Below are 27,532 nucleotides of genomic sequence, written 5' to 3'. Positions count from 1 at the left end.
CGAGCTGAAATTGATCATTTTATATACATCTTTTTTTTGAGAGCGACATGATTCGAACTTATTAATAAAAGTTTTGAAACAGGGCCTACAAAAAAATATTTTGCTCAAATACTAAGAAAAGCTGTTACTAAGAAAATTCGGGCTGCTTCCAACCATTACAAAATATTATTTGAAACAATGAATAATATAATATACAATGAATAATATAAAGTTAAACATCTTTCAAATCATTCAAGCCAGTTTTCCAGAACAGAAGGAAAATTTTATTTACCAAAATGTGAGGACTGGGTATTTTCCCTTAACATACGGGATTTCAGAATATAAATAAAAAATATTATTATTCAAATGAACGAGTCTTAAAGATTTTTTTTAAAGGTGAGCAAATAAATGCGAAGCTTCGTTCTCGAATGATAACGGTGAAGTTATTCATCTAGTAAATCAGATAATTGTTACGAAATGCTTGTAAAAAAACCTCATACACATCGATTGCACTTCTTGTGAAATTTTGTCGAACATTGTTGAATATGGCCAATATTAATTTCCTAAGTATGTTTCACGTCTTTGTAAGAAACAGATACACAGATACAATAATTGCTTTCCTGGAATAAAGTAATGGATTCTAATTCATTCGGTAAAATAAATGTTTTCAGAGCTGTGAAAGATAAGTTTTCACCAAATAAAAAGGACACAATAACCTCTCATTCTGTTTCGATAATAATGTCAGTCAATGAACAAATTCCTATACACAATAATACATTCATTAACTGATAATTTTATTCCATCAAAAAGCAAGGTATATTATGTTAGCTTTATCAATTATTTAAAATATTTCATAAATACATTTTTTAAATCACCATAATATTTTTCTTGATTTATATTTTAATCTTGATTTATATTTCAATTATTATTTTTGAGTTTATATAAAAATTCCATTTTTTGGTTTACAATAATTAGAAAAATAATTTTTGTTTTATGTGGAATTAAAGTATACTATTTTTAATTATTTCATGAGATTCGACTTAAACGCTTATTAAATACACGCCTAATCATAATTTGCTGATACCTGAGTGTTTTTTTTTGCAAGTAATTTACTATCGAAGGATGGATAATATAATTAAAAAAGAAGTGAAAAGTTATATTTATAATTCTTTTTTGTGTAGCACTGACTTAAAACACCGTTTTTTTTATAATTTATATGTTATACTAAAAATATTTACCGATTAAAAATAAAATAAACAAATTATTGTAAAACATCACTTCCCATTTTATACTCAAGAATCGTTTTTATTTTTACGTAAAGCGAAACGTTAGTGTAAATATATGTATTAAATTAATATAAAATTGAATTTAGTAGTTATGTTGTATACGTTGTATACTATATATTATACTGTATATTTTTTATCTAAATAAAGAAAAAATAAAATGAAATGTTCAAAACAAACGCATAAAATCATTATGTATCAAAGCGACCCCACTCCGAAGGGTTGACTTTGATCACAAAGTTTTTATTATTTTCTCGCTCACACAACATAATATTTTCTCATTTAAAAAATAAGAATTTTAATTTTTCTTTTACGAAGGTTTGAAGTTCGAAACTGAACAAAGTCACCCCATTCCACTTACTCTACTCGAATCATAAACTTTTACGTAAAAACTATATTCGCATACGATGACGTCAAACTTGGTGACGTCATGAATTGTCTGTTTTTATTTATATTCAAATGACTAGACTTTAATCCTTTATATCTCCCTTATTTCTTAACGGATTTCAATAAGAGTAGTACCGACTGTCTTGTGATTTTTTGAATTAATTTATTAGCTAATTAAAAAAAACCGTGATAATAGCCCATTCATAGCATATTCACTGTACAACTGTACACGGCACAAATAGGCAAATAGTAGTTTCTCCATTTCATATCAATAAAATCTTATTTTGTATCTAATTTTTCATATTTTATATCTTTTTGACACTTGTGCAACAATATAAACACACTGTGTATTTATATAAAATCCTAAATGACGAAATTGATTCTGCTGAACTATTATCACTAATAAAATTAAAAATACCCAGGATTAATAGTAGACTCGGTCATCTTTTTTCAACATCTCTTCAACAATCGAATCTGGGTAAAGATGAATACATTTATCGAGTATGCTCGTCATACGATAAACATTTTGGCGCGATCGATCATTTTAACGAAAGAAAATACTGTAAAAAAAAATTATCAAAATTGCGATAGAGACGCCACAAGAGCAAAATTTTTAATTACTGTTTTTTTTATTGTTTCACTTATTAGTTTTCATTATTTTATTATTAATATAAATGTACGCGTATGTATGTGGGTTAGTGTATGCGTATATGTTCATGTGTGTATGTATGTGTATGTATATATATATATATGCATGTTCATGTGTGTACATGTATGTATGTGTATGTATGTATATATATATATGGGTGTGTGTGTGTATGTATATGTATGTATGTTGTATGTGTACATTTATTTACATTTTTATGTCTTTTTTCATTATTTTATATTTACTTACTATTTATTCTTCTTCTCTTCCTTCCCTATTTTCCCACCCCACTTCCTTTCCCCCTAGCGAACTTAACGTTTTGTTTTTTTATATTTTTGTTCCTATATGAAACCCATAATTAGTCTTGTAATTCGTTGTTATTCTTTATGTATTGTTTATTACTATGACTGTGTTGGTTTCAGAAATAAATAAAAAAAGGATCCCATGTAATAAACGTCATTGAGCTGGAGAATGTTGAGATTCTCATTGTTAATTCTAATTACTAAGCATCTCAAATTTAGAATCATTAATTGATGAAGGGTAAAATGATCCCGGGATCGTTTTGTACCAGTACCAGTATCTCAATTACAAATAACTATCGATGTGCTAATAAGCGACGTGATAACAATTTCTCACCATGGTTGTTTATCGTATTCGCGATCGCAATGCAACATCCGTGAACACCTAATATTAAATGTCAAAATATTTACTGCTGTGCAATCACATATTTGAATTTCACTGGTGTAAATATTGAAAATATTCCAAAACTGCTATTTTAATTTGTGTATTTATTTATCACGCTATTTATTGCATTTAGCCGGAGATTGGCAAGCCAAATGTCAAGAAAAGCAGTCGCCATAGTAATTGTAAATTATTTTTCACTTTTTTGTATTAGATACTCTTTACTATTTTGCAAATGCAATAAATTGTATTATTTTTTATAGTAAACGCCGATTTTTTGCCAATGAATTGTATTTATTTACGAGGAAAACAAAAAAACGAAGTGACACGAGCGTTGACTTATGACTGCGATAACTTAAGCATGTTCATTATTGTTCATTGTGATCGCTCAAATGCTTAGCATGTTTTTCAGCACGTCGATAGTTATTTGTGATTAAGCTACAGGGGTGCTATTCTGAACCGCTCTCGCGGCACGAGAAAACAGTTTTTCTCGTGTATTTTTTATGATAATACACGAGTTAATACGGCCGCGAGAGCGTTTGGAATACCACCCCGGGGGATCGTTTTGACCAAGTTATCGTTACTAAATATAAAAAAATCAAACATTAATAAACTAACATCTGCATAATGAAGAAGATGGGTATTGTATATTTGTACTTTATTAGAACTTTATAGTATGATGTTTGAGAATGACTCACCTTAGATCAAATTGGTGACAATTATATTTTTTAACGCACACTCTTTTTCAATTTATATAATAAAACACCATTACCGTCAGATGTCAAAATATTTTTAAAGTATGCTTATAAAATTCAAAAATTGATTGCATTTGTAGTTTTGTTAAAATCTTAGGGGATAGTTTTATCCCGAGGGATCATTTAGTATACTGCCGTCATAAGAAAGAAGGACGTTTCTACATAAAACAGAAAACGGAGAAAATAAATATTTTCTAACTCGGAGATTGAAAAATTCGCTGTGTGAAAAATACTTTAAAAATTACGTTTATTATTATGCGACAGTATGTATTATGGTTTGCCCTAACGGAATATATATATCAATTTTAATAATTTTTACGTTATATATTTAAAAAATCACATTTTCATCTTCTTTTTGTAAAAAAATACAAGAAAATATGTTATACTTCAATAAAAAATTGTTTCTTACTAGAGACGCCCTTTTTATTTAGTAATTAAGTAAACGTCTTCCTTTTTTGGTGTTAATATGCCGAAAGATTCTACTCAACTAAATAAAATAGACGTTACTGGCCATTTACTGTTTTTCAAACTACGAGTAGTAACGCCGACCTAATAATCAATTAACTTCGAAATTACCAGCAGATCATAAATTTAATTGAAAACGAGCAGCTACATTAATTTCAGATGTTTTTGAAAACTGAATAGAAAAAAAATTAAGTATTTTAATCAGTCTTTAATAATTATATAAGTCAGAACAGCCTTTTATATTTAGTAATCTTTACGACTTTTTGCAGTTTAATCTCATTTCTTAGTGAAAATAATAGGGTTGTGGTTATTTAAAAAAAGAAATATGTATTTTTAGTAGATGCGTATTTTTTCCTGAATCCGAATATGTATTTATTTATTTATTTATTTTAATTTTATTTGGGAAATAAACAGTTCTACATACATATTTATAGTAAACAAACAGATATAGTGTATAAACTCAGAACTAATAACAGATTTCCACAAAGTATACAAAGTTAGTAAAAAAAAAAAATTACATATCAAATAAATACATATAAGTTTATACATATAAAAATTTTATTTTCATGTACTCGTAAACATTTTTCAATAATCAAAAACTCATTTTCGAAAAAAATGTCAGATGCGTCATTCTTTTTAATGACGGCAGTATGGGTCTCCTAATTTTACCGCGAAGTGAATAAAAACCACTTTTAAAAAGGAACCTTTTATTCCATAGTTTTAATAAAACCTGTAAACACGGTTATATCAGATGCATATCTTCACTTAAAAATGCGATGGAATTAAACTCTAAAAAGTAAGAAGTAAGAAAACTCAATTGAATTGAAATGTTTGCTTCCGTCTGCATTTTCAGTAAATGTCAGAGTAGGTACCGCGGAGAGAACCATCGGAATAAAACGAAATTATAAATCTAGCATGCTCGATATTATTTTTTACCAACAGAAATATTTTTTTCTATCTAAAGGTTGTTTTTTTCAAAGCCGTTTTATATTTTCTGTATAATTCCATGTCCGCTCTTTAGTCGGAGCATATGGTGCCCACGAATAGCCTCCAGGCAACTCTGTAAGTTGCCAGCTCCTGTGCATCCCCCCAAGTCAGATTTGCGCCCCGCAGTTCTTACACGAACAGTCAGACTATCAAACTAACATATATTTATTTTTGTTAATCTTTGCTTTTAATTTTTGTATAAAATTGTAAGATTCAATAAGTCCATGTATTTATATTTTTCTCAAACTGAACGGTTTGGGTAGGTAGGAAGAAATTGCCTTAAGGCAATATGCCCGCCCTTATATGTATATATATTGTAGATGTATATAAAGTGTCAAAATAAATAAATAAACTAAGACAAAGAAATATTTTTTTTTATGTATCGTATTATCAGCGCCGCAACTTTTTAATGTCTTTCAATTTTGAAATTACTCCGCGAGTGACGTCACAAGTTCTCATCGGTGAGTTCTGTTGGTTGGTGAGTTGACTTCCCGTAAATTGGAAATCATTACATCACACTATCATTGGTTGATTCAGAAGAATTAAGAATATAAATATATTTTTTTAAATTTTATTTATTCATACATTTCGAGACACTTCTTCGAACAATTGAATGCTCTAATTTTTATCGCGCGCAAGAAAACATTTTTATGTCCAATTTCCCGTAGTACTAAACTTCCTCGATCCGCAATAATTTTTAAATGGCTTCCTTTACAACTTGTAGCGACCAACCGAAGATTCGATTTCGGTTTTGGCTAGTTTCAGCCAATAAAACGAGTTTTAGACGCGGTTTCTGTTTCGGCCGAAAATTGGCCCAAACTTCGGCTCAGCCGATACCTGCGCGCTCGGGATGTGTCCAATACTATAACGTTTGGCGTGGATCTCATGGCCTGTGACTCGGTCGCGTGACCTGTAACTTTTAGCCTTTTTTTCATAGCGTATTTTATTTAACATTTATTTAAATAAACTCGGAAGGTTTAACAATAAAAACGCCTAATTTAGAGCGTTTTCAAATGGCTTTTAACTTATTTAAATTTTAATATTTAAATCTTGTTTCGTCAACAATGTTTTGAGTATGTCTAAATGTTTGTAGACAGGCTGCAACAGAGAAGGAAAACATTTTTGAGAAGGGGATATGGAAGTCTGGGCATTTACAAGGCTTGTGATCTGTTGTTGGCTGGTTTAAGTGGCCACTTTCACACTGTGTATCATTCACCATTCTGTTCATGTTTAAACATCTATATTTCGTTACACAGTGTGTACCGAAATATAGATGTTTCTTCTCTAAAATGTTTTCCATCTCAGTTGTAATTTTTTAATCTTAAGGACTCCTTAGGGGGTGAAATCCAGTTTTTTGTTTACAAACATTTGGACAATCTCAAAAGATTGTAGTCTTTATAGCAACTGGTCTAAGAAGTTTTAAAAAATTGAAAATTGTTTTCAGGCGTTGCCCAGTATGAGAAATAATTCGATTAAATGAATATTTTCGCAACAATAAAGGTTTCAGCTCTTTAACTTAACTAAAACCAACAGATGGAAGATTGAAGAAATATGGATGTTCAAACATAGGCAAAACGGTGAATGTTACAGTGTGTGTTCGGACCAAATCTATACCTACCTACCCGTCCTTCCTATTTCCTAGCGCACTCCATGTAACAATAATACTACGTATGAGTGCCGGTAACAACATTAAAAATCAGTACAAAATCTAACATTAACGAGTGAAGTGCTTAACTAATCTATCATCAAGCGAGCTGTGCCAGCGTCCTATTAGACCGCCAGCTCCATACAAGCTGTGCCAGCGTCCTTCTAGACCGCCAGCTAAATACAAGCTGTGCCAGCGTCCTTTTAGATCGCCAGCTCCATACAAGCTGTGCCAGCGTTCCAGCTCCATACAAGCTGTGCCAGCGTCTCACGACCGCCAGCTACACCAGCCAGGTTCCAGCACTCATCACAACTTATCATCAGGAGGTTAGTGGAGTTGCGCAACCTTCCTTCCTAACAATACAGTCCACTCTAAATTTTCCTCCTCCTAGGACAAGGAATTATTCACACCTCGTCCACTCCTCAGCAGTGTGTAAAGTGGCCACTTAAACCAGCCAACGACAGGTCATAAGCCCTGTAAATGCCTAGACTTCCATATTACCTCCTTAAAAATGTTCTCCATCTCTATTGTAATTTGTTAATATATAAGGACTGTTGACTTAATGCATTCTGTCAGCATAGCCTCGATATATCAAAAATATTTTTAAATATACGTGCAAGATGTTGATTTCAAATTTTATGTAATGATCAGAATAAAGATTACACTTTAAAGCTTAAAAAAAATAAAAAATAAGAGAAATAATGCATTTATGAAAAAAGAGGAAAGAGGAATGGAGGAGAGATTAGGGAAGAGAAAGGAGATGTTTCTTCAGACGTGATTTAAACAGAGATAATGTAGTAACATCTTTGATGAAAGGATGGGAGATGATTCCACAGTCGAGCCGCATGGACACTATATGAGTTAGAGAAGAAAGATGAATTGTGGATGGGTATTAAGAGAGTGTAAGAGTGTGAGAGAGGTAAACCATGAACTGATAAGCTTTGAAATTTTTCACGCAGGTATATAGGAGCGTTAGGACTATGAAGTACATTGAACAGAAGTGAGAGTTTTATAGTATATTATATTATATCATGTTTATATTTATATTTTTGACACTTGTGCAATGATATTTACACACATGTCCACCCTCATTCCATTATAACACCCACTCACCTACCCTCTCACAAAAACACTGTAACATGTATGTATTGTACGAGTATTAATTGTATTTCTGTGAATATCTGTTATTGATTTTATTATATGTATATTTTATTTGTTATATTTTTTTACATGTATTACTGTTGATATCCCTAATACATATAATAAAAATAAAAGAAGGAATAAACAATATTTAAATGCGATTATCCCGGAACTTGTTTTGATGACTTAATGCATTCTGATAGTAAAGCCTCGATATGATCCATTTCAAGTGTATCTAGCAGCTCGTAGCTTTAGTTGGTTACTCAAGGCCTCTAGGGGAACCTGAAAGTACCTAATGTCAAGCGAACTGAAAACCGTCCCGGCTGGTTGGGTCTTAATGACAAGGAAAATTCATTTAGGTTATTTTGTAATTTGCTGCGAATTTCCTAACTAATTCGCTGTTAGTCTGTCACCGGGGTGGAAAGAGGAATACAACTCGACGAATATTACCTATATACATAAACATTTCATTATTAAGGGGATTTGCGGTGGAGACGGTTTGATGAACTTTGTGGACAAAGTTTTTCCGTCACTCTCTTGCAGATGCCTCCCTGATACGGTGCGAAAAAGACAACTGCACATAGGACTGATTAAGCCTAGCTAAAATCGATAAAACCAAGGTCTCGAACCCCAAAACTGAACGGATTTTTTTTTAGGAAAGAGATTTTTTTATAACGAAATTTTCTGTTCAAGTATTTTTTGTATTTTTCAAAAATATGATCATATTTATATCGTACGTCCGAAGATGGCAGATAAACTGGGCGCCTTTTAAGGTTTTATACAAGTTGCAAATTAGAACATAGATATGTGTGCATAACTTTAATTAACGCAGTAAAATACGCAAATGATATAGATATATTTAATACTACCCTTTTGAATTTTAAAAGGCAGTGTATCAATTTATTACCTCCAAATTTAAATACTTAAATAATACTATGTTTATATTGTATACCTTTTATTAACTTATATCTGTATTCTTAATTATTATTTTTCTACATTCTTCTAATTTTAAGATTCTTTTAATATAACCGATGGGAAAAAATAACTTCTGTTCTCTCTACTGGAATATATGTTTGTATGTACTAAATGTAAGATTAGTTTTTATATATTTTTATTTTCTTATTACTTAATTTTCAATTTTTTGCTACTTTTGTTTAAAATATATGTCTGTTCTTTATATATAAATATATGTAAAACATGTAAAAGCCTACAAGGCGTTTAAATAACTAAATAAATAAAATAATTGTTAAATTTGATTCCCTTTTTATCATTACTCATTACTCATTACTCATTACAAAGTACCATTAGACTACATAATTGTAATAGTCAAGAAACCGCGTACGCGCATCAAACTGAAGCCGACTAAACTACTCATAAATGAGTATTTTTACGTTTTGGCCATTAGTTAGTCTGTAGAAGTCGCCTAGTACCTACACGACTGCCGATTTAAATTCAATTATACCGCGTAGTGTCATTTGTAAGTGTCAAAATACTGCTGGGATTAAAAGGAAATACGGTGGGATCACATATCAGGTGTACGTAGCGATTCACAAATAGCATTATTTAAGAATTCGATTATATTACCGCCTGTCAGATTGTGAAATAAAACAAGGTGGACATTTTCTTAGTATTGCCAGAGTACTCGATTTTTTTACCCGGCTTTCTATTAATAAGTTTTAGTATAATATTAAACGGTATTAATTTACTTAATTCTAAATGATTAAATCATGTTTTTTTACGTTTGCCGAATAAAAGTACCTGTTTTTTTTTAAAGTCCAGTCAGCAAAATATTTTTTGTTGTAAAACATAACGTCTGACTAACTTGTAAAACTCCGATCTCAAAAAAAAAATACAGGAGGGTGAAAAAATCAATCAATTTTAACAAATTATGCTGTTTTTTCACCCTCTTGTAAAAATAATATTTTTGGAGTTTGGAGTTTTGCAAGTTAGTCAGACGATAACATAACATGACACAAAATTTACCCATACTTGTGTTGTGATAATATATTGCTCGCGGTCTAGCAACATTACGCGGCCAAGTTAACATCAATCTTCAATTTTATCTACAAAGTAAAATGAAGTTATCTGTATGAAAAACAGAATATGCATACTTTTTATATTTTCAACATGCTCAATTATAGGTTACCGATGAAAATACTTGAAATGTTCATGCAATGTTCATGTTCATTTTCGTACCCAAATCTAGATTTTTCTTTATAGACAGTCGAAGATAACTCTGTTGACTTCCCATTGTAATCGGGGCTTCGGTATATAATAATTCTATGTATTGGAGAGTTATTATCGCGGGTTTCACGTCATTCTTGTTTTTGGAAATCTACCAACAAAAATATCAAATAATCTACTACTATTACCATCACGCCATTTCCCCGTAGGGGTAGGCAAAGAGAATGGACCGCCACACACGTCTATCCTGGCATATATTCCCAGCTTCTTCCACATTCATACATCTTGTCATACATGCCCTTCAGTTCTGTCTGCTTTTGACATGACCACTTAAGATTTTGGTTTATTTGATCATGCCACGTCTTCCCTGGTCGCCCTCGTCTCACGTTACCGTTCATCTTCGCCATATATACTTGTTTTACCATTTTTTCGTCATCCATTCTTTCTAAATGACCAACCTATCTCAGAAATTATTTCTTAATCTTATTAATTATACCTGGCTCAGATTTACACACTCTTGCCTGATTTCATCAATCGTAACCCTGTCATACGTCGATTTCCCATACATTTATCTAAGAGGTCGCGTCTCGACCGCGTTAACTCGGCTTTCATCCTTCCTCTGCTAGATCCATGTTTCACTTCCATACATAAGTTGTGCCGCGTGGTTGGCAGGGGACTGCGGCCGGGTAGAGGGATGGGGGCGTCCTTATACGTGGCGCGAGAGAGACCGATAGGGCGGGCAAATGTGCTCGCTATCTCTCTCGCCGCGTGATTGGCCAACCTAGTACCGCCCGCTATTGGTCTAGCATCGCCGCCGCACGGCGAAATGTATTGTATATATAGCCCGCAAATAATAAAGTCAGTCATTCATCAACACCAGTAAGGGCTTTTACTCTCCACTTCGTCTCCTTGCTTCGCTTCAACCGGACCTCGCCGTCACATGGAATATTTGACCACCACTACCCCCTGGACTTGGAACTCGGATACTCTCTGGATTGGATTTTGGACCCCGGATAAATTGGACCCTTGGCTACTTCCCCGGAACACACCCCGCCGTTCCCTCGAAGGAGAGATACCGGCTTTACAACCCGGTTACCTGCTTCAGGATTGCGGCCGCCAGTGCTACTCACTAGCGACCCCGCAAGGGATCTTTAGGCAGCGATACGTCCCCCGGAGCGTATTGTTTGCCGGCCGCGGCCTGCCTACGCCCGGCCATTCTGCGTTGACATCAGCCCCCACAGTATACAGTTCTTGTGAAGACAGTGATCCGTCACGTCTGTTACAATACAGATAGTACAGAAGTTAAGTATACTGTCTCGATATGTACAGATGAAGATAGCGTTCATAATCGAGGCACTGATCTGTGTGTAAGGATGCTCCGGAACTCACTTACAAGAGGCAAGCCAAAAGACAAGGATCTCATGAAGCCACCATATGATTCACTTCAGACCCAACCACCTCCCAAGTATTCTTTCTTAAATTTAGAACTCTTTGAATGTAACAGTCATGCAAAAAATTCAAATGGACATTCGATGTTGTTGGCACGTGTAATTTAATTGCATCTTTTTTTTAAATTCGTTTAAAGTACTTCCACCTATTGTTATCACAGAAACAAGAGCGCTATTTTTTTTTTTTCTTTGTCATATGTTATTCTCAGCCCAAAATTTGTCGAAATGTTTCTCGACGTGAAGGAAACAAAAACGTAAACTGTTGGCCAGTGTTATAAATTAACTTATCATTGAATGTGTAAAGCTAGGGTTTCCTAGGACAGCGGTGCCCGTATCTTAACGGCCGTAGTGAACGGTGATGCGGTGGACAGCCGTCATAGTGGTGACTAGAGAGTGGTTTTATTTTTTAACGGTGTTATCAACACCATTTTTATAGGAAACCACTCTCTAGTCACCGTTACGACGGCTGTCAACCGCATTAATGTTCACTACGGCCGTTAAAATACGGGCACCGCTGTCCTAGGAAACCCGAGCTTAAGGTACGAGTCACTCAAATCATTTCAAACATGTATATGTTGTAAAAATTATCAACAGGAATACGTTTGATACTTTTTTGGAATTATCGATAAACCCTTTGAGGTAGCCACCCTCATACCTTTTAAGGATATGGAAAGCTAAAGGTCTCAAAAACTAATGAACCAAAAATGTCTTTTAGAAATTATTAATAACATCTTTTGAAACTAATTCGTAATTTTCTTTCGTGTCATTTGGCCTGGAAAATCTTGCATGTTTTTAGATCGTATAATAAATATGAAATATAATCGGCTTAAAAGAACTTCTAAAAATATAATATGCAGTTTGTAAATCTGTTTTTTTAAATATGGTATAAGTGGAAGAGGATGTGCAAATGACACAACTCTCAAACAACTTATAATTGCACAAATATAAATAAATAAAATATACGAAAAACTTAATGTTATGGACATAAAATTAAAAATATATCAGAAGGAGCGGAGAATCATATTTGAATACATCGGACTGTGTCCAAAACATCCCCCACTTTGCCCTACTTTCACCACGCGGATGCGTGAAGTTGCCGCGTAATGTTGTCAGATCGCCAAAAATATAATCATAACACAAATATAAAAAAAAAAGACAATTTGTTGATTTCTCTAAAAAAATATTGTACACGCGGAAACATTGATCTACACAACAGAGTAGACAAGTAAAGGTTTAAAAAGAGTAATTTAATTAATTAACTATGAATTTTTAAAAAAAAAACAATTTTGTTTTGCGTAAAACGGAGATTTTTATGTCATGTTAAATAATATTTGATGTTTTAAAGAAAATGTTGGTCAAATGTCCACCACGGCGTTGTTTAATCCGAGACGTCCAATTTTCATTAGTTCTCTCATTAGATGAGCAAAGAACTAATGTAGAACTGTAGGTAGAACTAACACTGGAAAAGAAATGTACTAAACATCACAATATGAGAATATCGGAACAATATCGTATACGACATTCTAAAATAAGACAAGGATAGTCAAGATTAACGAAACGGAGATTGAAATTATACAATTAACTTACAGACAAAACTAAACAAAAGACTCGGACAACCTTTACAAAAGATGTTAAAATTATTATTATTAACCATAGAATATGAATTTAAAAACGAAAAATTATTTTGTCAAATGAATGTAATCTGTAAGAGTTTATAAATAAATAAATTTCAAATGAAAAATATAAAAAAAAGTAGCTTAAAAAAATTGACTACCCTGGCAACACTGACAAAATATCTATTTTGTTTTCTTTGACAGATGGAAAAATAATTAAATTTTGATGTAATGCATTTGCTACTTATACATGCATTTGCTATGTACACATGAAATGTGATCTCATCCTGTTTCTTTAAGATCCCAGCAGTATTTCTACACATTCTACGGTTAACTAAACACGTTCTTTGATTTCTTTCGGAGAATGAATGCTATTTTTTGACTTGTCATAGTCTAAAACTAGGGGTGCGTTATGTTTGCGTACAAAAATTATTCAATACCTCCCATGACACGAATGAGTTTTATTTGATTTTTTAAAGGATCAACCCGCTAAACATCTATTTAGAGGCTTGTCTCAGGTGAGAGGTGGGATAGAGGGGATATGTAAGGAGGTTATGAAAAATACCCCACAACACCCAGACCAATTGAGAAACAATCTTTCTTGAATTTTTCTCTTGCAACTGGCGGAAATCGAACCCGCGATGCCAGTGGCACAATTTGCCGTCTAACCAACTGCGCCACGGCGCCTGTCTAAACGTCCTTTACAATAAAACATGTTTACAAAATAAATGAAAAGGTTACAAACAAAATATTCATTCAGTCATGCAGTTATCAATAAAGAAGATAGATAAGTTTTTAACCTTTTAATTTATTTATTGACAGAGTTAAAACATGAAAAGTTAGAATAACCTAGAACAAAAATATGCGTCTCGCCATCTCGTATAACAAAAAAATACCTCAATATCAACTAGGTTTTTTCGAAAGAAGATTTAATAAATTACTATCTATCGACGAGCGCTATTCTATAATGTTTGGGTAGTATCATAGATTTTTGGGACCAATGTATTAACTTATAGATTATTATTGAATAAAGACTTCTCATGGTGTCTGTATTTATTTTTTGTACCACAATAGGCCAAAAGGCCCAATTACAGTAATGTTCAGCATTACTGTAATTGGGCCTTTTGGCCTTCAGTGTTTAAAAAAAAAATTATTTGTTATTAAACTAAGCCAAAATTTCAATTTTTTTATTTTATTTATCGTGTTATCAGCGCTATGATTTTTTAAAGCTTTGTCTTTCTGAAATAACTCCGCGTGTGGCGTCAGAGTTTCTTCTCTGTCAGTTCTCCCGATTGGTTCGTTTACGGTAAGCAAACCGGATATCCTTCACAGTCTCATATCATATTGGTTGGTTCATATGAACCACTGACGTCGTTCAAATTAGTTAGTGCGTTTTTATTAAAATATTTCTTATTATTTTTTTCGTACATTTTCAAGGAAGTTTTCCGCATAATTTTTTTTTTCGCGCGCAAGAGATCATTTTTTGTATCCAATTTCCCGTAGGGCTGAAGTTCCTCATTGCAGCACTATTAATTTATTGTGATGCCATCGGGGATCGATCACGGAAACTGTCATGGCTGAAGCAAGATTTATTTAAATAATTAAATCATTAAATTTTCAAAATATATTTATTCAATCATTTCAAAGAAGGTGAACGGTAATTTACATTTTTTAGAATGCAGTGCTTTCTATGTTTACTTTTGTATGGGTACTATTGTATTATTGTGTACCATATTTACGTGTATACTTTTTTTTTTAATGACTTTAATTGTTATTATTATTACTACTTTTTTTTTGAGACAAAAGAATTTTATTGTAGAATTTTTTATGTTTTTCACATTATATTGAAGTTTTTATATTCTTTTAAATATGTATCTTTGTAAGATGAAAGGCACTGCGTGCCGTGTAAATTAATAAATAAATAATAATAAGTATAATTTAAAATGGCAAGAATCTTAAACAAACACTGCGGGAGCGAGGATTTTCATATTAAAATTTCACGATTGTTTTACTTTTTAGTCTATTTTTTTATTCATAATTGCAGTACCTCAATTTTTCTTGGATCATTAATTTTGGACTTTGGATTATTAATATAAAGCGTTTTTTTTCTACGTTAATCGTTTTTTATGACCTTTACCAGGTGGACAAGAGTCGAAGCGGGTGTTTTTAGCAATTAACTGATTATTATTAGAGTCACGTAATTGTGTTTTAATAGTCAAACGTGATTCAATTTTATGTAGTTTTCATTACACGAAAACTGTTAAGTGATAAAATAATCACGACCCCAGTTTATAAAACTAGCGAGTCTAAAAGGCTGTAACAAAGCAAGTTTTACCTAAACCTGAACTAAACTTGTGGCGGAGCTGAAACTCGCACTAGCTTCTCTGCTGTTAGCAAATGTGAGACAATGTTCCGTAGCTTCTTATATAAGGAGATATTTGTAAATTCTAGTAATATGTAAATACTTTTTCAGATGGGGAAAGAAGCTTTAGTGTTTTTACTGAGCGGCGCCTTCCTATTGGCGTCCGCGTCAGCGTCACCTTCACCGAGCACAGATTCGGAAGACTCCTGGATTAGCAGCCGTCCGGGTTCCGACGAAAATGCGGACAGGAATCCCGACAAACGTCCACCTCTGTTCATTCTCCCTAAAAACGTTTTCTCCGGCGACTCCGATGGAAACGATGAATCCAACGACGGTAAGATCCAATTCCCGAATATATTCGATCAGTTCAGATTTCCGTTTCCTTTGAAGGTCGTCGATAAGCTAAATCTTTCATTCTGGCGAACTTTCTTTGAAGGTACCCAGGACCAAGATGAAAACGATAACGTAGAATCTCGCCCCAGACGCGCCCTCACAAATCCCCCCAGCCCCAGCAGCGGCACGAACGACAGTTCCATCGTGGATTCTGTCCTGCAGAAATTGATCGATCCAGAAGGCACCGGGTACTCCCCGCTGCCCGTCAACAGCTCCGTCCCGCAGCCCGACCTCGGCGCTGACGACGACGTCAACAACTACGACTATTTTCTCGCCAACCAACCCTACGTCGAGGGTCTCGCGTACGCCAGGCAGTTCCTAGCCGCGATGTCCCAGTTGGACGTTTTGAAGAACAACCTGACTCTTCTCGGGTACAACCCCACTCCTTACAACGCCAGCGAGAAGGATAACGACTACTGGAGAGAGCTGGTCTTGAAAACCACGACTCTGAAGGCCCAGATTACCAACGTCCTCACGTGGAAAATAACTAACAGGGTGAAGAACTTGTACTACGGGTTGGTGTACGACCAGTACTTGCATAAGGACCAGACAGAGGGGGATTTCTATAGGCAAATTAAGGCGATGCTCAGCATGATCGACCTCGCGGACAGCATCGTCCTGATAGAGAGTGAGAACTATAATAACACGGCCAGCGGCCTATTAAACAGTACAAGTAAGAACACTATATTGTTTTAAAACGTTCGTTTCTACATCTCACTGACAGCAAAATCGATTTCTTTATAGGTATACATATAAACATGAAACGGAAACTCAATAGTTCTTTCTAACTATTTAGAAACAAAAAAAAACAGGCTTTACAGATTGGTAATTGGCTTTTTTAAAGATAGGGTTTATTTATTTTTTTCGAAAGCTAAAACACAAAAAAATTGAAAACAATGATAATATTTGTATACGGGAAGAACGATATAATAAACAGAGCAGGCAAGGCAAACCGTTTTATTATTAAATTTAAATAAACAAAAAATATAAACAAAATACGATTTAACATGTTACTTCACACATTACTCCATCTCTCGCGTTTAGTTATATTTTATACGCTTAGTAAAAAATAATATATCAATTGCGTCTCATATTAACAAAGAGGGAAATTAATTGAAATTTGGATTAATGTGCTTTTCTCATTTTAACTTAAAAATTCTTTCGTTTTCCCGATAAAAATACAATTTGAATTTATTAATAAATATCCTGACATGAAATAATCTACAAGCTGATAGTTCTGGTCAGAGGAGCCGCCTGGGCCCCAATTACAATGGGGAGTTATCTTCAACTGTCTATAAAATGTAATTTTCTGTACGAAAATGCGTATATCCAAAATATAAGTATTAATCGGCAGCAATCAGTAATAATTACAGTATATAATTCAATTATTGAAGATGCTACAAAAAAATAATCAAATGAATATTTAATTTTTCATACATAAAATTTTATAAGACAATAGGGTATTTTCACAAATCGGAAATAACGTTGAAAATATAGTCAATATTTACAGCGGATTTTTACGATCCTAATGATATAATTATCAACGTATAAAAAACATGTTTTCATTTATAATTTAAAACGAACACGCACAAAACATTTTTTATATCCAATTTCCCGTAGCCCCGAACTTCCTCATTGGAGAAAACTCTGTTGACTTTTAATCGGGGCCCTGGGCTGGTATTATGAAGGCGTCTAAAGCGGTCGCGGTGTAGCGCGTATTTAGTAGGCACGTAAATATGCGTTGTACCGCGCTATGAATTCATAATACCAGCCCTGGGTCCGTCTTCTAATGGGAAGTTTGTTGGGAATTTGTCTTCAATACATCTACAAAGTAAAATTAAGTTTTCTGTATGAAAAATAGAATATGTTTACAATTTTTTTTTTCTAAACATGTTTAATTACCGGTTACCGACGAAAATACTTTGAATTTCCATACAAATATACACACTTTCGTACATAAATATCGATATTAGTTTATACCGTCTCAGTATATACCGATGAAGATAGCCGTTCATAATCGCGGGCCTGGGCTGGTATTCCGAACGTAATTATAGCGCGGTATAGCGTGTTTTTACGAACTAAATACGCGTTATAGAGCGCTGTAAATGCGTTCGGAATATCAGCCTGGAAGGGAAGCCATTATAATTCGTTCTGTGATTGTAAATTTCTGAGACTCTGAGAGAGTATTTTTTGTAAGTTGTATCTATGTAGTTGGAATTTTAAAAAGCAGCATTTAAAAATAATTATCAAAATAAATATAACGAAAAATGTATAACTTTTCACATATACGGTAGGTGGCTATTTATTTTATTTTATATGTACTTTGCGGATAGTTATAGAACTAATTAGGTACTAATTTTATATTTTTAAACACATAATATCTAATGACATATTTTAAAAATGTTTATATATGTTTTTTATATTTCCAGGTGGTTTACCTTTATGAATATGAAAAACAACATTAACGGCGCAGAACATTCTTTTGTTAAGACTTAAATGAAAAGTTTCAATAAAAAAAATATGTTTAAAATTTAAATTTAAATTGCTGAACTCCGATATTTTATATTAAATACAAGTTTCATAATAGTTACGGTTTCATCGTTTTTTTATATATCTGTGTCCAGGTGGAAGAAGAATACAGTTCTGTGTGTGAAATAGAACCAGAATCCTGGACGAGTGCTTTCGATTCGATGGCTGCTCTCAGGTAAAAATCCTGTAAAAAGGAAATCGAGAGTAGATAAGTCCGCCTCGTAGTGTAGTGGTTGGCGCGTTCACCTACCACGTTTGAGGTACCAGGTTCGAACACTGAGAAGGTTGATATGAAATATTGATTAAAAAGGCTATTCTTCTATGATATTCCCTTTTCAAAAGTGTTTTCCCTCTCAGTGGCAAGTCCCCAGACTGTTACCTGAAGCATAAACTCTTACACTTACTCGATTATTATACCTTCATGTCAATCAAATCAAATTTATTCATATGAAATTTAGTCATTATTGCATTCAGTAAAATTCCATGCAAATACTCGTTTCTTTGGCACAAAATTTGACATGTTTCATGCTATGAAAAAAACATTTTGTTTACACTTCATAACATACCATGATTTCAAGTCTAATAGTGGAGCTTTACAATATATATTATCCGATGTAAGAATGCGAGGATAACACCATTTGTTGAGAAATAGCGAGAACTTATAAAGTCCGCATATAAAATAACAGTAATTAGGAATAACAGAACAAAAAAAACATTGAGTACTATTAAAACTATAATAAAACAAAGTTACAAACATCATCTAGAAAACAGAAAAGCAAAGAGATAAAAATACAATAAGTACATAAAACATCCCTACAATAAATTTAGTCCTGGAGTAATCTCAGACGGTCTCTTCCCTTCGATAAAATCTACTTCCACCTGAAACATGGCCATTGTTTTAGAGAATTTGATATGTTCATCCAAGACGTTGACCACCCTTGGAGCCACATACGAAAACTGTCTTTAAGTAAGCATCGTACGGGTATTCAGTATTGAGTAATTAAGGTGAGGCGAAAACTTTGAACAGGCATTCTGCTGGGACCTTCTTTCTAATGAATGGTTAAGATACGCTACGATTAGTGTTCAAATGCAGTGTCACATGCACCACGAGGTATGAAAAGGGGATTGAAAATGCTGAAGATAAATATTTTAATATCAAACACACGATATATTTAAGGAATCTAGACAGTTGTCAAATTTAAATTGTTTTTTATTTATATACATGTACACTGTACACCCACTGGGCATTTACACGAACGATATACCTACATCATTAAATAACAAAATTGAACTAGGTGGGAATGGAAGCGAGAGAGAAATGGTTATAGTTGAATTTGATACAGTGTTCGAATGAAAGAAGACAACTTGTTATCAAAGAAATCAAGACAGGGATATTTGTTGACAGACCTAAGAATTCTGGGCATGGCAAAGTGAAAACCATAATTAGTTCTATGGCTTTCAGTATGAAAATATGTCATTATGAATTAAATTGTGTTTGTTGCTATATCGCTCAACTCACTCTTTGATGCGCCTGAACTACTGAGCTCAATAAAATAAATTATCCCATCTAGAAACCTCAGACAAAACTTACTCTTTCATACCAATAACCATAGAACTAACCATGGTTTTTATTCCCCTATGCCCAGAATTCTTAGGTCTGCCAACAAACATACCAGTTTTGATTTTTTTTGATAACAAGTTGTCTTCTTTTAAACGATCACTGGATCAAATTTAATAATGAACACCTCTTTTCCGCTTGGTGGAAACCAAGTCTACTATATACCATTGTTTCTTTCTACTTTCCTTTATAATAATTTTCTATATGTCCTTTCGAATGTCCATTGGGCGTATATATATAAATAAATAAATAAATATATTGCCAAGTTTTTTGTTCGAAGGATTGAATGGTTATAAAAAAATTAAATACAATTACTTGCTATTGAATCTCAAGACACGAACCTCAATCCATTACACTCGAACCAACGCGCAACATAGCCACCAGTGAGCTAAGTTGCTCGGAACATAAGAATCAGAATAATTACAGTGAATATTGAGCACGGGCGTTACGAAATAAATGTTTTTCTTATGAGACACATCATTTAATGACAAAATATAATAGCCTAAATAATATTTACCTGTATGGTTCTAGAATCAATGATTCAAAGCGATGTAATAAAATAATAAAAATATAATGCAGATAATTCATTTATAAATTTGAGTTTAAATTGACGAAAAAAAAAAATGGCAAATAGGTGAAGACAATGATTCCGGGTTCGAATCCCAAATGGTTCCTTGCTTGTAATGTCGTTATGTTTATTGTGGAAACTAGATGTACTAAAAAAGAGAGAAGATGTTTTTTCTGTGTTTAGAAATACATATATATCTTAGGGCAGAAGAAATGGTCAAGATACTTGACGTAGAAATTACAAGCCCACAAATAGTAAAAAAAATTGTCTGTGGAGCAAATCACCCAACCTCCGACTGAGGACCAGAGACGTATTTCAGGACATCCATTTATATCCCTATTGGATATTGTGAGTGACTTGCGCAATCGTCTACTAGATAATGTCATGAACACATTCGACCTTCGTTTGCTTATGCCCTCGTTTATTGTGAACACCATCACTGAGTCTAAAACCGTGACAGAGGCTAGTTAGAACCTTCAAAATTGGATTAAAAAAGTATCACAGGTATATGAGCGTGCAGTGAGTCTGAAGCCAGAGTACGCCATATGGATAGAAAAATAGCTGCATTCAAAGAGGGAAAAATGAGAAATTCTAACCACTGCTTTGGATGTATTAAAGACTATTGATGAAGACATGTTTCCTGCAACAAGCATAATGTGCTCAACATTTTAGCGACATTATCAGTGAGTATAGCAATGGCCGAAAGATTTTTCCTACCCTGCGCTGCCTAAAACCGTGGCTGCATACGCGAACTGGAGAAAAACATCTTACCGAATTTGTGCTTCTATATGTCCATAGGGCATTAAATATTAATCTTGATGACGTAATAAATCGGTATGCTAGGAGTAAACGAAAATAGATTTAATTTTGTAAAATGTAAATGACAATAAAAAAATATTTTTTTATAGTTTCAATGTTCTATGTATTTATAAAAGTCTCGGCTGATTGCCTGCCTATGCCTTTAACTTAAAATTTTTAAAATCTTAAAACGGACGAGGGCCCCACCCAATTTGAAATCCTGGATCTGCCCTTGTTTTACGTCACCAAAAAGTCTTGATTTCATGAATAAAATATGTGCGAATGTAGATAGTAAAGTTTGGAAGGATGTAAGAAGACGATACAGAAAAGAAATAAGAGGATCCAGGAAAGAAAACGAATTGAAAAAATTGAACGAAGCTAGGGTTCCAAAGATTTATAATAATGTTTCAGGTGTTTCTTAAAAGTAGCCAAGAAAGGTGCATTTATATGAAGGGGTAGTGCATTCCAAAGCTGGCACCTCAAACAGAAAAGGAATTACTGAAGAATGATGTGGTATGTCAAGGAATGGAACGTGTTCTCTCCTGAGAAGAGTAAAGTTATAGAACATGAACAGAAAGGCAAATGAAATTCACAACAATATACTTTGGTTCACAAGGGTTATGAAGAATGTTATAACGAAGTGAGATTAAAAGTTTATGAGGTGATTAAAACGAAAGAAACTAATGATTGAAAGTTCATGAGATGAGAGGTCACTTGGTGTGAAAGGGTGATAAATTGTCATATTAATTGAGATTAAAAGTAAAGCTAATGCTTTGGTTCGGCAAACGCTATAGACGAGTATTGAGTTCGGTATTGGTGTCAAGATAACAAATATTATCACAGCACAGAGAAGACAAATAATATGGAAAATGATTGAGACTGATTTTTTTTCCTGTGGCCGACCATTCTAACAAAAAAATTCCGAAGTGTTTTTAATGAATGGAGGAAGTCTCAGTCTTAGTGATCTATTCTTGCCGTGTTAAGTGTTGGTCTATAATAATACCAAGATTTTTAGTATTGTTGTGAAAGGAATCACATTGTTGTTGATTACTAAGGTAGGAGCGGTTGAAAAATTTATGATAATAGTATGAGCTCCTACCCTGGTTGGAGATTAACAGAAGAAATGAAGTTGACATTCGGTGCGTTTTTATTACAGAGTGAATAAGATACAGCACTTTGTCATGGAGCGCGAGAGTAATAACTTAATTGAACTGACTAACTAGACCACATGCTGGAACTAACTGAACTGCATGCTGAAACTGGACTGACTGATGTTACCACGCCCTGTGGTCCTTTTATAGGCCATGTTGCTTTGTTCTTCGTATCTCCATGGCGGGAAGTTAATGTACTCCAGGACGCTGCTTTAGATATGGTATCTAATTTCATTATAAAGTTAACATCCTGTATATGCAATACTGTTGGTCATGCAGAATATAATGTATTGTATTCAATGAAAATGCTTAGTTGCTTCCTGGGTCCTCGTTCTAAATTTTAGAAAAAATCATTTGGCGCGTGTGTGTGTCATCGATCAATGGACTTTGATTTCCACGTATACATACATATAATACAGAGTTATATTTTTTATCGCATTGTTATTTCTCCAGGCAAACATTTATTTATTTTAACTGTAATATAGTATATTAAGATGGGGAGAGGTGATTTAAATAATGCTATTCAGTGTTGTTTCTCATAAAAATTGTATATTCAACCAGGTGTGTATAAAGCCGAAATAAATTGAATCTACAAATAAATATGCGTTTTATTGAGTACACATATTATTATTACCTAAAAGTTAGCAGATATCTCGATATGTTTTAAATTGTTAGCTCTATTTATTTATAAACTTAATGCATATTTATTTATTTATACATTTTATCATGTTACATACACTTTTTGTACACTTTGCCCAAGTTCCAAGCCCAAGTTCCGTTCCAAGCTAGGTAATTACATTTTAATACATAAAAATAATTAACAAGTTAAAAGAAAGAACAGACAAATAAAATATTAACTATATATATATAACTATATAACTATAACATAATAAACTTACTAGTATGCACATATTGATACATGCACATATATTTTATACATTTACATATACATACATACATGTATATATTACATACATACATGTATATATATACATACATACATGTATATATACATACATACATGTATATATACATACATACATGTATATATACATACATACATGTATATATATATACATACATACACACATACCTATACCCATGTGGATACACATACATACATACATAAAAGATATACAGTGGTCTCTCACCAATCTGGCAGATATCGGACCCGAGCACTACCGGATTAGTGAAAACGCCTTATTACTGGAACATTTAAATGGCACAAGCTATGTTTTATTGTGTACATATATGTATGTTATACTGTATTATACACTACATTAGCACATACACACAATTTAAGTGATAACTGATAACATAAATTAAAACTACAATAATGAAAATATTTAACGTATTATACAGTACTACTGTAGTTTTGTGTTGGGCCTATATTATTCTATATAAGTGGAGGGTCTGTATAAAAATGTATTTGTCTTTGAAATTATAAACACCATTTACCATATATTTTTTATAATTGTATTATTAGCGGCTGTAGCCGTGTATTGCATGCAATTCCGACATATATTTTTAATTATTAACATTATTTACGTATGTATTTAAAATTGTGAACAAATTTTACAATACATTTGAAATTATGAACATAAAACTACTAAGCCATGAATTTAAAGTTACGAACACCGTTTCTTAAAAGTGACATAATTATGAAAATACTGGGTTAAATAAATTCAAACTTCTGGTTTTTATTTGAAACAATGAAAAAGTCATTTTTGTATGATAGTTTTGCCAACATTGGCCTTTATGGAGAGCTACATTGCGCATTGCAATGTTCGCACATATACAGGTCTTCACTTATTTTTTTGTGGTTTGTATCCCGGAACCGTGTAAACACGTGATTATAATAACCATGTGTTGTGTCTCGGTCCCGTGTTTTCACGTGGTTAACCAGCAGCGAAAAAGTACTAATAAAAGTCACTAGATGTCAATAAAATGCACTTTTTTAGACAGCTGGTAAACCACGTGAAAACACAGGACCGGGACACAATGTATGTTTATTTAATCACGTGTTTACACGGCTCCGGGATACAAAGTGTTAATTAAATAATAACAATAATGGTTTTGGGTAGTTTCACTCTTTGCGCTTTATTTTTTTCACGCAAATATATTTTTGATTAAAAAAATATTTTGATAAACATTTTTTATTTGCAAGTTTAATTATTTTTCTAGAGCGCACACTGAACACTGATGAAAATTTTTATGCAAAAAAGTACATTTATCAAATAATGAGGGTTACATTCTTTTTTCCGAACAGGGTCGATATCAATAAACCAAATTAATGGCGATGATTTCAGTAAATTTTCGCAATTTAATGAATATTAGGTATACTGAGCTACTATCCGGTATCCTGCTGTATAGTAAAATTAAGCAGGATAGGCTGGATACCGGATATACATTTATACCCATATATTTCCATTTTGGGGCCATTTTCAACGAGTTGTAAATAATTCACAATGAGAAAATGCGAATCTAGTTGAGTGAGTCCACAACACGTGGCCACGGGATCACGACCCGATTAAAAAATCGAGGAGTTTAAAGTCTTTTGATATGTTTATTTCTTTTGTTTCAGAAACCAACAGAGTCAAGAGATCAATGGCACTAGACTGGTGGTTAAAAAATCACAAAATTGATGTATATCTTAAAGATTTCTTAACTAAGTGGTGTTATTCTTTCATCAGATCCCGAGTAGACTTCGATTCAGTACTGGAATTGGATAATATCAATCTCCTCAGAGAATTAATGAAAGCCAAGACACTTATAATGGAAAGAGCACTCACCAAACACTTTGGTTTTAAATTCGATTACGGTACTAATAATACAGATGGACATACTATGCCAGTCCCCGCTAAGCGAGGATTCTCAATATTGTCGAGACTGCGACTGTTTTACTTGTTACCCGACAGATACAGACCGCAGAGAGGAATTTTCGCGCCGAGGATTTCTCCTTCTTATCTTAGAAACAATAACGTCATCAGAGCTGAGAATAGAGCGATGTTAAGACCGGCTGGGACACCGTTACGATGGGGATAAAATGATTTCATCTCAGAAGTATAGACATAACAATCAGTATTAAATATTTATAAAATACGTTAGGTATTATTTATATAAGATTATACTTATTTGATCTCATGGAGCATTCACAAATACAAAAGTTACTAGATACTCCACCCTGACGCTGCAAAAACAATTAAAATTAAAACAACTTTCGGTCAAAGAGGATTGGCCTACTACTCGGTTAAAGTGTACAATCTACTTCCATTGTAAATACTCACAATATAAAATTACTATTAAGAAATGGATAGTGGATGTGGGTTGCACACGGATCGATGAGTGGATCAAGCCAAATAGGTAAAATTTGTGTACTGTTTATGAAATTTGGTCTACAGGTCTATATGTTTTTTATGATTATTTTAGTTTATATTGCTTATTATGTTAATGATAATTAGGTTAATTAGATTAATTACATGTTAACTTTGTTAAATAACTAATTTAAGGCATGTTTCACTTATTGTAAAATGTTTCCCTCGGCATGGGACACCTCAGTGGGGGAACATTATTATGTATAAAAAAATATTACAAACATTGTAAATTTATAAATAAATAAATAAAATATCATCATCTTTATTGTTTTCATACAAGTTTTTTTAATTGAATATTTTTTCTGTAACTTTGAGAATTTCAAGTTTATAAATATTTAGTAATGTTCTATAAGCTTAGTTATAAAATGTAAGGTACTGTTTTTCCCTCAGAGGAATAATGCACCTCAGCTGCAGAGACAGCATTTCACTCTATCATATAGAATAAAAGCAATACAAACTTTTGGTTTAACAACAGACGTGTAACTACGGTTTCATGGCTTTGCTAGTGATTCTCGACCTGAGTACCTGCGGCCCATAGTTTTGCTGTTAACCATAGCTAAATTTATGATTGTTATTGTCCATACGGGCGGCTCTACAGAGATGGCAGCTTATTCTTTTTTTACCTTTATTATTATAGAATTAAACCATAACTTTAAATTTCAATGAGATTATTGATAAGAAAGTAGTGCTGCGTTGGTTTGGATACGGAGAGCGAATGGACAACGAAAGTGTGGCCGAAAAGATTTACAATTGTTGATGGATGCAGAAATTGAGGAAAACTGAGAAATACGTGGTATGACCAAATCCATGTCTTTCTCCGCCACTGAATTCATTCAAAATTTGAATATTGTCACGTGTCAGGATATCTTAATCAATCTTCTGAACACATTCTGTGGTCTAGTCCCTTTCCTTCTTTCTTTGAATACTGAATAGAGCTTCTCGCTATATCTGTGGCGCTTTTATAGTTACTATCAGATATACATATGATTTTCTGAATGTTTGAGTTTACTGTTTACCACATTGATGTGCCATGTATACATTAAAAAAAAATTTTTTGTGTTTCTGATCTTATATTTGTGGTGATATACTCATGTGTCTGTGTCAACTAATTGCTCGTCACATCTCAAAACAGGACTTTTAGTCGCATGGAGTTAGGACTTTTACCTCAAATAATGTGCAATAAATATAATGTGTGCACATAAATAAATAAACAGATCTCGTGGCTTCCAAAAAGAATTTCAAGGCTTTTAAAAAGTTTTGTAATCATTTTGGCGTATTGATTATGTACAATCAATTTAATACCAGTAGGTGAAGAATTCATTTCTCTCTTTTCCTCGATCCAATGAAGTACATATTATGTACTACTGGATTACCTTCTTACAGCAAAAAGATGCCAAGGTTACCAGATTACAGAGAGCTCCTTCTGGCAACTTCTCTCATTAGCCAATGAGCAATTTTCATTGTATGTGGAGACTTACGATGTGGTGTGCGGTATGTAGTGCACAAGCTGTGTTGTCATGTGTCAG

The 27,532-nt window shown here is 33.2% G+C and overlaps 1 protein-coding gene and 1 long non-coding RNA gene across 2 annotated transcripts; both read left to right on the top strand.

The window, feature by feature from the left end:
• The first annotated feature begins 15,686 nt into the window (after positions 1-15,686).
• On the top strand, positions 15,687-26,404 carry LOC148273732 (uncharacterized). The gene is made up of 3 exons (XM_088238292.1): positions 15,687-15,909; positions 25,217-25,453; positions 26,397-26,404. The coding sequence occupies exons 1-3, from the start codon at positions 15,687-15,689 to the stop codon at positions 26,402-26,404; spliced, it is 468 nt and encodes a 155-aa protein (XP_088094418.1).
• On the top strand, positions 22,264-23,232 carry LOC148273733 (uncharacterized). The gene is made up of 2 exons (XR_015824493.1): positions 22,264-22,536; positions 22,638-23,232. It is a non-coding gene; the product is annotated as an uncharacterized LOC148273733 (long non-coding RNA).
• Positions 26,405-27,532: the final 1,128 nt, after the last annotated feature.

Source organism: Micrasema longulum, unplaced genomic scaffold (assembly GCF_059751315.1).
Source record: "Micrasema longulum isolate JH-2025_06_02 unplaced genomic scaffold, ASM5975131v1 h1tg001854l, whole genome shotgun sequence".
Lineage (NCBI taxonomy): Eukaryota > Metazoa > Arthropoda > Insecta > Trichoptera > Brachycentridae > Micrasema > Micrasema longulum.
The sequence above is the reverse complement of the archived record's forward strand: the minus strand, read 5'-3'. Positions and strand labels throughout refer to the sequence as shown.

Excerpts from the sequence above, each read along its gene's own strand:
- LOC148273732 (XM_088238292.1), top strand. The coding sequence starts at position 15,687 with ATGGGGAAAGAAGCTTTAGTGTTTTTACTGAGCGGCGCCTTCCTATTG. Across the intron at positions 15,910-25,216 it reads AAACGATGAATCCAACGACG|AAACCAACAGAGTCAAGAGA; the intron begins GTAAGATCCAAT and ends CTTTTGTTTCAG.